The sequence below is a fragment of the Melospiza melodia genome, chromosome 2 (assembly GCF_035770615.1).
Source record: "Melospiza melodia melodia isolate bMelMel2 chromosome 2, bMelMel2.pri, whole genome shotgun sequence".
Classification (NCBI taxonomy): domain Eukaryota; kingdom Metazoa; phylum Chordata; class Aves; order Passeriformes; family Passerellidae; genus Melospiza; species Melospiza melodia.
This window is the reverse complement of record NC_086195.1, coordinates 65,185,883-65,198,400: the sequence shown is the minus strand read 5'-3', so window position 1 is coordinate 65,198,400 and position 12,518 is coordinate 65,185,883. Positions and strand designations below refer to the sequence as shown.

At 41.3% G+C, this 12,518-nt stretch overlaps 2 protein-coding genes across 4 annotated transcripts in view; both read left to right on the top strand.

Annotated features, from left to right (window-relative positions):
• On the top strand, nucleotides 1–3,152 carry RHNO1 (RAD9-HUS1-RAD1 interacting nuclear orphan 1). Its single transcript, XM_063150433.1, has 2 exons — nucleotides 1–204; nucleotides 2,373–3,152. The coding sequence occupies exons 1-2, from the start codon at nucleotides 37–39 to the stop codon at nucleotides 3,009–3,011; spliced, it is 807 nt and encodes a 268-aa protein (XP_063006503.1). The 5' UTR covers nucleotides 1–36; the 3' UTR covers nucleotides 3,012–3,152.
• Nucleotides 3,153–3,447: 295 nt separating this feature from the next.
• TULP3 (TUB like protein 3) overlaps nucleotides 3,448–12,518 on the top strand; it is a 32,353-nt gene continuing 23,282 nt past the window's right edge. The window contains exon 1 of one of the 3 annotated variants that reach the window (XM_063148620.1): nucleotides 3,448–3,507. In XM_063148620.1, the coding sequence (XP_063004690.1) occupies nucleotides 3,467–3,507 (41 nt within the window). In that variant the 5' untranslated portion in view covers nucleotides 3,448–3,466. Of the gene's footprint in view, nucleotides 3,508–5,328; nucleotides 5,350–9,831; nucleotides 9,899–12,518 lie in introns of those variants that run through there. The other 2 variants (XM_063148622.1, XM_063148621.1) reach the window with 2 other exon arrangements.

Below are 12,518 nucleotides of genomic sequence, written 5' to 3'. Positions count from 1 at the left end.
TCATGAGGTTTCTAAGTAGTTTTACCACACCTTTTGATGCCTCCAAAGAAGAAGTGTACCCACAAGGCCAGGAAGGCAGAGCTGGTTTTCCTTGAGCAGCCACGGGCAGGGCCCATCCATTGCTATGAAGCTCCACTGCATTTGGCTGAGAATCCCAGACGTGTGCCTACAAAACGTGTGGACCTGAACACCTCTGCTGCCTGGGTTGGTATAAATTATCTTTCCTCCTGTGTCCCACAGCAACAGTTTTCCAGTTACTCCTGTATGTCTTAACAAAATGTTATCTGTTCTGGATCTGGAAAATTATTAGCCCAGACCTGAATTCCCTCTATCAGTCTAAAGCATAAATAAGTGCTTGAGTTGCTTTACATTCCAAGAATAAGCACTAAGGTCTTGGTTAGTTGAAGACATAAACTGTGTGCAGTGTTTACTGATTAATGAATATTTGTCTTCTAGAAAAATTATTCCCATCAGGAAAACACTGTTTTCCTAGGCAACCAAAAACCCTGCACAAAATGAACATTAGGGGAGATTTTTCTTATTGGCTTGCTGTTTGAAATAAATGCTGAACTCTAAATGTTACATGTTAAAGTATTGGGTGTATTGTTTAAATCTGACACTGCTAAATTTAGAGAACATAGGTTTTCACTTCAGAATCATTTGTTCTAACCTGCCCTCTTTCCATTTCTGTGTTTTGAGTAGCTTCTCTCCATACCAATCTTCTGATGGGTTCCTTTTCTTGGGACTGTTTGCCATGTCCTAAAATACTCCTTGTGTCATGTAATGTAAAGATTTATTTTTTTAAAGCAAACAGCTGCAGCAAAGACAGACTGTTCCTATGCAACAGTAGTCATCACCTAGGGGAGCTCTGTTTAAACATTACTGCTGCTTGGCTCTGCTCTTCACAAAGCAAGCTCAGGAAGTGTGGTTTCAGACCTGCATGAAACATTCCTTTGTTCCTGTTGACCTGCAGGTATTTTTGTGATGCCTTAACCTTGAAGTAGGACATCTTCAATTTTTTCCTCTTTAATTTTTTTTTCTATCTGCTTGAGGCAGTTAGCTCTTCAGTTTGTGAATCACTAAGTAAAATAACTGCTGTGAATAAGCATTCATTTTGTTTGGAAGAGGTGGAAACATCCACCCTGGTTGCTCTTTGATTCCTAAAATACAAGTATTCTAAAATTTGTTTGAAGCTATTGGTACTGAAACTGTTAAATATTTCTCAGTTTGGAAAATGTGGTAGGTTTGTAACTTCTGGAAGCATCCTCTGCAGAGTGTCTGTCAACTTGTTTCAATAGAAACTGATTTTCTGCTCCTCTCTTTCTGGCATTATCTAAGTTTTTCATACCTTTTCCACTACTAGGTTCCTGCATTGGTAAGACCTACCCTACATGTTCTCTGAAGCCAGGAAGGCATATCCTTAAAATCAGGGACTATTTTAAGTATGTGTCAGTATACAATTACTACAGAATCATTTCTCTTTTCCTGCACAATGGCTTTGGATTCAAACAGTTCAGCTGTACATCAGACAATCACCATCCTTAGTTAAATTGCACTCAGTGTTTTGAGGAACTATACAGTGACTCAGGAATGCTGAAGGAGATGTGTAGTTACTGTAGCAAGAACTCAGTTTGGTGTGCTCCTGGAAAAATCAAACTGGAATCTGAAACAGAGTCTGACTTTTTTGTTAATAACCAGGATTCAAAGAACACTGTAATAAAAGGATTTCCAGGGTTTGAGTATGAGTCCAGAATCATCCAAAGAAATATAGACTGTTGAGCTTGGACCATCTTTTCTATAGGAAGGTGATTGTAGAAGTGGATTTTGGGTGATCTGTTACTCCACAATACAGAAATTAACTCTATTTTGAAACAGAGATGTTTGGGGGGAAGATTTTGAACACCCTATTAACATAATCTAAGGGGATTGAGGTAAGTGGGCATTCTTCAATCATTTTGTGTTGCTCTCCCAGTTCAGTCTCTACTTCTCTGGGAAGGCTGAGGATTTAGTTCTTTACATCTATTTGAGTTATGCTAAGACACAGAAACAAAAAGGATCCATTCTGAACTTTCTTAAATCTGCAGGGTTTACAGGAGAAGACACCACTTAGACTTCCTTTAAAACCCAAATCTTGAGTTCTTTGTGAGTTGCCAGTGATCAGCTCACTTGCACCCCAAGGACTTTCCACAGAACAGTGTCAGAACATATTGTTGAAGTTCAGAGGCATCTCATGCATAGCGGCTTTGTTAGTGACTCATTTGCTTTGCTGCAGAACAGATTATTCAATGAACACACTGGAAAAAGGTGGGGAAGTAGAACTGTCTGTAGGAAAGGGTTGGGGTTTTATCTTATTATTATGTCTTTCCCTTCAGGTGTGCCCACAATTTGACACAACTAAGCCACTGGTGTTGAAAGCACGCCAGAAGAAGCATCGTGGTCCTCAGAAGCCCTATAATCAGGATGCCAACCACAGCTCATTTCATGCACGAGGAGCTGCAGCCTGCAGATTTCCTCCTTTAACTTTTGAGAATCCAAAAGGACATGCGGTCCCTCCGTTGGATGATCCAAATTGCTTGAGAAAGAATGCACAGTGCTCTCCTAACCAGCCTCAGAAAGGGACAGCAGCAAATGCCAACATCCAGGTGAAGAGTCTAGAGGACTGTGGAGAGCCTGCTCCCCAGCCTGTGGAGCAAGAAGTCCCTAGTCCATCAGATGCAGAGGCTACACAGGTTCCTTCCCCAAGGAACGGGAGATGCAGCAACACTCTATCACCAAGCAGTCACGCCTGGCATCCAGAAGAAGCGTTGCCACTTGGTACTGAGCCCTGTGGGAGAGGGGAGGCGGCAGCAGTACTGGTTGCAGATACTCCCGAGCACGAGTATGGAATGAAGGTCACCTGGAGGCGGCGGCCGCACATAATGAAGTACCTGCGGGAGCAGGGGAAGCTGAGCGTTGCGGACATCCTGGTCAAGGCAAACATGGAGCTCCCGAGGGGACAGCCCCACACCTGACCTGGCGGGAGCAGCGACTCGCTGCGGGCAAGGACACGCCCGGACAGATGATGGCCCTCAGGGGGCTAAGAGGGGACCTGATTTCAGCCCGGCCCTCTACTGCGCCTGGCAGCGCCTCCGACAAACGCCGGGGCGGGCGCGGGGAGGGTCGTGGCGACGGAAGGGGGTTCGGGGGGGTCATTTGGGGCGGTCTTCCCTGGGGAAGTGTGTCCGGCAAGGGCTCGGTGCCGCGCGCCGTTCCCGCCGGGACCGTTCCCCGCTCCCAGCGGAGGCGGCGGGCGCCTCCCGCACGGAGCCACGGGGGCGGCCCTTGCGTTCCGCCGCGCGTGCGCGCCGCCGCGGCCAATCGGCGGGCGGCGTGCTCGCGGCCCCGGCCAATGGCGGCGCGCCTCAGTGCCGCGCGCCGTTGCTAAGGGCAGCGGCGGGCGGGGGCCCATAGCAACGGCGGGGCCGCGATGGACGGAGCGGGGGGAGCCGGCGGGCCCGCCGCCCACAGGTGAGCGGGGCTGGGGCGGCGGCGGCCCCGGGGCCCAACAGGCCTGGGCGGGGGCTGCCTCGCATGGCAGCAGCGCCCGGGGCCGGGCTGAGCGGCCGCAGCGGGGCCCGGGCGGGCGGGCGGAGCCGCAGGGCAGCGGCCACGCGGGCCGGCGCTGCCCCGGTAACGCCCGCGTCCCGCTGGCGGGCGGCAGCCGTGCCGCTGTTTTATGTGCGGGTGTGTTTTATGTGCTTCGCTCTAAAACGTTGGTGTGCATTGTCTGAATACTTGTAGATTAAACCGGTTTCGTGGTGTCTCGGTGCACTCGTGGTTTCTGGGCGCTGCTGTGAAGCGTTTTCGCGGTGTTCTTCACCCCCTCTGCTCCTCCTAAATAAGCTCTCTGGGTATTTAGTATCACTCTTTAGTATCGTTGTGCCTTTGCAAGGAAAAAAGGAGAAATAACTGAGATGAACTCAACTGATGTAATAGGAACAACAGCTGTGAACTATGGACAAGCGGTTTTGGAAAACTTTGTGTTTGTGGCACTTAAAATTGAAATTATTTGAAATTAAATGTGAGTGTACTGGCAAGCAGAGAAAACAGGTTTTGGCAGAATTGGTGTCATTGCTAAAAAAACAGGAAAATCTATCTTTGTGCCTCTGTTTGGATAGGAAAAAGTAAAGCAAGTAAAGAGAGAAACTTAAACTTTGGGTGGTGAAATGATAATGAACAAAGTGTAGAAGAGAAACAGTATTTTTTTTATTACATACATTGTTACATTTGGTAATTTAAGGGGGATGAAAAGCAACAGTGGAGTTAGAAAGCCTCCTTTAACTGCTTAGATCCACCAAACATACTATGGAACATTAGATTACTTTTTATGCAGGCTTGAAAGGCCTCATGTTGTCTAGCGGTTCTGGAAACAATTTTTTAGGAAATGGTGTCCAGATACATGGAAATTTCCCTGCACAGTAGATGTTTAGGTTTGACGGAGTTGATGCTACAGGAAATAATTCTGCTCTTCTGATAACAGTTCTATTGCCATGATTTCTTTCTGCTAAGGAACTTGTCTCATGTGCTTTTATGGGTGCCCCCCAGAAACAGGCTAACAATAATGGCAGTTCATGGGATAGCTGCTGTCCCATCCCAGTTTATTAAAGAAACATCCATTTCTTTAGCTTTCTTAGTCCCCATGGTTAAGGTAAGAAAACTAGAATACATGAACCTAAAGTAAAGTACATAGTTTTAAAATAGATATGTAAGGCTTGTTATTTTTAGAGGTGTTTATTTTTCTGGAGGGTTCATCAGCATTGGAATAAATTTGAGGAAGACAAATTCTCTGGATTCTTAGGAAGGCTCTTCTTTTTCTGAGATGAAAATTGTAAAATTTTCCAGAAGTTGTTAATCTGGTTACTAGAATTCTTGTTTGGTAAAATAATTTGTCAGTTGTCCAAACAGTGGATTTTATAGAAAAGGTAAGTGTGATACATAATACTTCATGGCAATGAAGATACTACAGGTAAAGTTGAACAAAGCTGTACCTGAGAACTGCTGCAACATTTTTTTGTTTTTGCCATTTTTTCCCCCAGGGGTGGAATGCCTTTACTGTTGAGCAATGTAAAAAATGCACATAAAGATATTGCAAGTATTTTATCTGATGGACAGAGTAGAACATTGCCAGTCAAAAATTGATGCATATGGTTTTGTGCTGTGGGATACATGATGATGGATAGACAGCAGAGATCTTGGATTTAGGCCATCTACAGGCTGTCACTTGCAAATACTGTGTTGTGTTAGACTTTCTTCCACTGGAACTGGCTGCAACTGGAATTACTCAACTTGATTTTAAAGTTTGGCTTTCAGGTAAACATGGCACAACTGTCTTAGTGCTTTAGAAAATGATAAGCTTGATATTGCTGTTTCGTGCTCTTGGTAAGTGCTAGACCTTCTCTCTTATTTGGGAAAGTCCTTTTGGAGACTTACCATGAAATGATTAGTGTAAAAACATTCAGGTAAAAGTAATTCTAATTTATTGTAAGCTTTTAAAATATTGTGAAGGAAATTTGTTTCTTATGGTAGTATGTGTTTTAGAATCTTGCAGATCAATGGACTTTGCCCTTTTGCACGCTAATCACACAGTGTACAGGAATGCTTAGAGCTTCCCACATGCTGCATTCCAAATATCCTTCAGCTTCTGACTTGCAGATGTCATGTAAGAGGAACAGAATTTTCAAGGGGCAAAAATCTTGACTGAGTCTACAGAGACTAAAAAGCTGGATGTCAGCTACAGCAGTCCTGCCCTCATTTGGATGCTTCCTTGGGATCCAGCCATGCATCAGTTAGTGGCTTTCAGTTTGTGAACTCTGGGATATTTCCTCAGTGTCTCCCAAAGTTAATGAAGAAAAACAGCCTGTTGCCAATAAGCTCAATTTTCAGAACATTAGGAGCTCACAGATTAAGAGAAGTTAAAGACTTCAAAAGTGATACTGTTGTCTGGCAAAAAGCCCTTTCCACATTTTAACACTAGGGTGTAGTTGAGGTTGTCAGGAATCTCTGTGCCTGCTGGACTTGAGTGTTTTGTATAAATGCACCATAATTTTGATTTTGAGGAGAAAAAAGGCAAAAATACTTTGCTAATTATTTTTGCTATACTTGTAAACCAGAGAAGACAGGTAAGTTTAAAATTCCTTTCAAAAGCCTCTCAGCATCTCTGTTAGTCTTCAGGTATTTTTATTTAGCCACCAATGACCTTAAAATTAACAAGCAACATTTGTTAAATTTCAGGACCTGGAATTCTGTAAATCTTATCCTTAGATGAATGAGAATTGGCTTAATATTGTGTTTACTTCACTTTTTCCAGCTCTAAACATTATAATGAAGAAATCTGTCTGAAGTGAGACAAACCTGTAAATATTTTATGAGTGTGGTTGAGACGTACTCCTTGAAGTGCAGATTCAGCTGAAAAGAAAACCTTTTGCAATTTGAGGCTGCTGCTGTTAATGTGAATGAAGGAGTCACCTCAGTTCTTACGATGTAGACAGCAGTGGCAAGGGAGGAAAGGCAACAATGTCTGACTAAAATTTCGGAATACCATTTGAGACTCACTTAGTAACAGCAATTGCAAAGATGTATCCTGAAGTTGAACCTTGGTTGAATTATCCGTTTAATTTCTAGTTAGCTCTTTCCCCATCTCTTACCAGCTAGAATTTAGGTTACTGGTGACCCATTTTTTTTTATAGAGAGCCATTACTTTTCTGCGTTTTTTTTTTTTTTTTTTTTTTTTTTTTTAAATCATGGTGTGACGTTTATAGGAGGGAAAAATGCGCTGACTTAACATAATTATGGCTTTGTATGTGTGAAAACTTTCTGCAACCAGACTTGCACTGGGATGGCTCCAGACTCTTGTTTTGTTGCTGAGGCACAGCTGAGTGATCTCCAAAATAAAACTGTGTTGTAATTGGGTCATGGGATGAATTCTCTTCTAAGTGGATTTGCTGATATGCCTGGAGATGTTGCCTTGGACTACTGCAAGAACATTTATGCCAACTCTTAGTGCTCTTTAGAACACACTCTGTGGGATGCTTGAACTCTTAAACTGTTCTTGCTATAAGAGTCTGGGTGCTTCTACACTCCTTTCTGACTTTGCATTCTTATGTGGTATCTGAGGCAAAAAGAGCAAGAACTAAAATCTAGCAGTGATATCTTGCCAAGTCACCTAGTTTGAGATCGAAATGACATTTCACTGTTTCTGTCTCTTTAATGGCTTTTCTTTTCAATTTTTTCTGTCTCTTTAATGGCTTTCCTTTTCAATTTTTTCTAAAATAAAAAAAAAAATTCTGGTCTGGGAATAAAGGTCTACAGTCAGTTCTAGAGTGTCAGTTCAGAAAATTTCATGTTCCTTTCCCTATTTTTAGTTTGAAATACTATTACACAAGTACAATTCATCTTGTCAAGTGTGATGCACTTGTTTTTAGGGAACTTTGGGTTTTGTTACCTGGTCTGGGTTAAGCACAGCACGTGCTATTTAACTGCTGCCTTTGTTGCTAGGAGAGAATAATGGCTGCTCTACATTTCACTGGCTTCCTCTTGTAATGAGGTACAACGTCAACAAAAGTGACAGGCAAGGTTTAATAATTCACAAACAGAAGATCACAAGAGACAGAATTCCAACCCCCTGGGGATCTTGCTTTCCTCTTTCCTTGGGCAGAGGTGTTTCTATCAGTGAAATGACCATGAGGAGTACTTGGTGAAGTTCTGCTTGTGGAATAAATTTCTCTTTTTTTTTCCTTAGCAGAAACCTAAGTTTCATTAGGTTCAACTGAATAAATATGAAGCACAGTGCTCTGCATTTGTAGTGGTGGTTAGGAGCTGAGAAGTCCTGAGTCATGGAGTCACCAGCTGTGAACTCTTGGAGGAATATGCCTGACAGGAGGTTCCTTGTTTCCCTTTTCTTGTAAGAATTATCATAAAAACCAAGTTGAAACCCCCTGTTTGGCTACACACTTAAAATATAAGTTTATGTGCATATTCTTATGATTGTGTTTTTTGTGCCACTCTCCCAGCATTATGCTGGCTTTGATGGTTAATGGCTTGTGTGGATTTCTGGCTTCTCTTGGCCTTCCTTCCAGGAGAAGAGTACTTCCTCTGCTTTAGGTTTGTAGAAATGAATTTATTTGGGACTTGTGGCTAAGGAAAACAAGAATCTCCTTTCTGTTTCCCCGATGTAGTACATCAGAGAATGACACAGGCTTTTGTTTGCACTCTTCTTTATAGCCCAAATAGAAGTCATACTAGCTTCTGTCCAGAGAGTGCTGATTCATTTTCCTTGCTCTGCTCCTTTGTTCAAAGTAAGAGGAGCTAACCTTTGGTACTTGATAAGTCGCTTTTTGCATGCTGTGTAAAACACTAAGCAATACAGTAGTCAAAATAGTTCTGTGCTCAATATGTAACCTTTTCATCATGCTTTTATTCCTGTTGCATTTTCTTGCAACAACCTGTACTTTTTATTGTCATCTAGTTTGTGCTCTCACATTTGGGATCTAAACTTGTAACCTCTAGAACCCAACCAGACAATCACAGAGGATGGAAGGGGCTTCTTGAGGTGATCTGGAGCAACCCTGCTGCTTAAGCAGGGTTAGCTGGAGCAGATTGCACGGAATGATGTCCAGTTGGGTTTTCAATATTTCCAAAGATGGAGACTAAATCTTCCTGAGCAACCTGTTCCAACATTTGACCACTTTGTCTGGAAAATTCTTTCTTGATATTGGGTAGAATTTCATGTGCTTTAGTTTGTGTCCATCGCCTCTTGTCCTGTCAGTAGGCACTGCTGGCTTTATTTGCTTTACACCGTTCCATCAGGTATTTCTACCTGTGGATAAGTTACCTCCTGAGTCTTCACTTCTCCAGGCCCAGTTCTCTCAGCCTCACCTCATGTGAAACATACTCTGGTCCCTTAAGCACCTTTGTGGCCCTTTGCTGGTTATGTCCATCTCTTTGTTGTTCCCAGAAGCCCAGAACTGGATGCAGCATCTCGAGTGCGGCTTCACCAGCAGAGGGGCGGTGTCACTCCCTCAGCCTGCTGGCAGTGCTTTCCCTAATGCAGCCCAGGATGCTTTGCCTCGAGAGAGTGAATTGCTGGCTCGTGATAAACTTGTTGTCCACCAAAACAATATGAATCAATTTCTGAAAAACAAATCACAGCAAACAGCATAAGCTTCATTCTTTGTTTAACCATAATTCAGCTTTTCTCCTATAGTCCTTTCATTTCTCAATTTTCTGTTACTTTACCTTATTGGGGGTGTGTTTGTGTTGGTGTGTAATAGTGCAGAGAATATTCCACTGCACTTCTCACACAATAATTTTATACTGGGGTTTTGTGCTTCCACAGATACCATTTTGAAACTGAAGGCAGGTGTGATCTTTGAGTGGTCATTTTACTTTGCCTGCACAGTTTCATTTTACCTTACAAGATCACTGGAACAAGTACTGTAAAGAAAACAGAAGCTTGAAAACAGAAGTCTCCTGTACTGATAAATCCTTTTTCTCCATTGACCTGGCTGTGGTCAGTCAGTCCTAAGTCCTAGTTAGGTTTGGCATGTGAACAGTTGCCCCAAATTGATGCAAGTATGGAAAATTTAGTGCTGCAAGGATAAGCTTGCACTAAATTCACTCCTTTAGTGGGTTTAGCCAAGAAAAATAATTATTAACCTGTTAATATTTTATAGCAAACAATGTTTGTAGCATGAACTCCTCAGATTAATTTTTGCTTGAATTCCTTTCTTCAGCACAGTATTCCTGTTGCTATGAGTTGTCAGGGCAGCTGTTTTGCCACAATATAGGTGAAACGTATCCATATTCATATAGATACATGCAAAGAATATACATATATTCTTCAGAGCACCAGCCTTTTCAGGTTTGGTTTGTTTTGGGGTTTGTTATTTTTTTGTTGTTGTTTTTTTTTTGGAAGGGGGTGTTTAGTGGGGAAGGGCAGATGGTGGGTGTTTTGTTTTGGTTGTTTTTGACATGCTTCTGATCTGTGTGGCTTTAAAGAAAAACACCTGATAATTTCACATTAAAATTCTATTTTTAAGCCTGCAGGTAGGTAGAAGCAGAAGTTTTAAAGGATTAGCTAGCTATTTTGTTTCTTTAGGATGTTTTTAAGTTGTAAATTGTTCTTTAAGGTATAAATTGTTCAGATAGTTGGTACAAGTTATTGGAAGGATTGTGTAGTGGATTCAGGTATATTTTGAAATGAAGTAGAACATGAAGATCTTAGTTCTTATCTGTAGTTGCTCCCTTAATCCACGCTGATCTGACAGTTGAGTTTATTGCTCTTATTAGTTTATTTTATACTTATTTTCAAATATTCAGAGATAAGTCTTTTTCAATCTGTATTATGTGGAACAGAATTTCTGTACTAAAGCAAATCCAAGGCAGTCGTTTATTTACTCATTCAGAATTGCTTCCAAAACTAGGTGTTCACTCTTTCCATGTCATTGTTCTCATAATATATTCAGTAGGTGAAAAACTTTTCAAACAAATTTTGTGAACTCTTTCTCAAAACAGTATTCTATTTATATTAGTGTTTTTGAGGGATCAGAGGGATCAAAGGTCAAACTGATTTTATTGATTTCTTTTAAAAGGGCAGATGCATTAAAACTTGCTTTTATTGAAATATCACCTGCTTAAAAATAATTTAATGAAATGTTGATGCAACTTCAGCAGTGTCATTTAAAAAGAAGTGTGGCATTTTATGGCTGATTTGCAGTAGATCAGTTTACTTTGGAAGACTTACTGCTTATTAATTATGAAGGAAAGAATATCCTGTGCTTGCCAAAAATCCCGCTCTCTTGCCTTGGGGAAAGCAGAAAAATTTGGTAACCTTCACTCTTGTGGATGGTATGCTATGCATTTTCCCAAAAATGTGCAGTTACAGCTGTGTCAGAACTCCAACCTTTTGTGGATTGGAAGGTGCATTACAGATAAATTTTGTTCCTCAAACAGTTTCCAGAGACAGTATTGCAATTTTTGTTTGGAAGCTATATTTTGAAAGATAAGAATCCTTCTTAACTAATGTTTTTTTCCACAGCTTCTGTTTTCTTTCATAGCTGTAGTTCAGATGAGAATGATCCCCAGGAAAGTTTATTGGAGGGTTAAGAGTCAAAATACTTTCACACCAGCTGACTCAACATTTCTTAACTGAAGTTGCTTTTACTTGCACTTCTACAGCTAAAAATAAAATCCAGTGGTTGAAGATGTGGGCCACAAGCCACATTCTTCTCATCCCCTTATTTTTAAGCTCTGGGAGTATTGCTCAGAGACATAACTGCTGCTACCATGTTAATAAACTGTCCTGCAAAGGAAAGAGAAATTACATGAACTGTGTAAGACTCTTGATGGAAGCAGTCCTGTGTAGAGTGAGAAATGGAACACAAGATATTGGGAAAGTGGGAAGATTTGTGGATTGAAATGGTGTTATTGTGCCTTGGAGCTCCTTTAAAAGGAGTAATGGAAACAACTGAAAATGTAAGGATCTTGATTATTAATGTATAGGTTTATATTCCCACTGGTATCTAAAGATTGTGTTTATTGAAAGGATTTCTATGTCAGACTGATACAAAAATGTCAAGCTTGTTTCCAACAAGGCCCAGTAAACTCAAGATCCAGCTCACTCCAAAATGATCTGGAAGTTTCTGCTGGACACTTTGCCTGAATCTCTCTGCCAAACTATGGACTATCTGAAACTTTAATACCTTCCCTAGAGCTGTGCACAAATAGGTAATAATTCCTCAGTTTTTCTCACCAAGGATTGAGTTCAGGTACAGTGCTGATATGTGCTGTAAGGATACTTAGGACAAAACAAGCTGTGTTTCCTTCTCTTGGGTCAGATTTTCATTTAAGGTTGGAGTGGGATTTGCTTCTCTCAGCTAGTCTGACCTTCCTCCTAAAAGAGGCAGCCAAGGTTACTTTATTCTTAACTAAACCTTTAACTACTTGAACTGCAGGATAGATTTAGCTCACTGGGAAGCCCTTAAATCTGCAAGTCTTTGCTGCATTATTTGTTTAGAAGGAGAAACTGAGTACAGTATTTCTTTAGTGGAATATGAGAAATGTACATTTTGTTGAATGCAGGGAAAGCTATAATGGTGTTTTCCTTTGTTTAACATATTTCAAATCTTTCCAGTAAGTTCTCAGTCATGTAGAACATTTTGTCTCTACAGGGTGCTCTTTCCTGTTGCTTTTCTCTGCTTATTGCCTCTCATTCACAACTGCAGCCAGTCAATTCCTTTCAAAACTAGTCCATGATCCATGATAAAGACAACCTTTTTTTTTTTTTGCCTCCTTTTAACTTCAACAGTCAGTATATAAAATTGAAATAACCTGAAAGAGGAATGCTTGGCTCTCCCATCTGGGATAACCACACCTGAAATAGGAGGTAAACCATAACCTTAGTCTACAACAGCAACTTCTAACATAACAATATTCAAGCTTGATAAAAACCTGTTGTTTTTCTGTTGAAAATCCACAGCTCC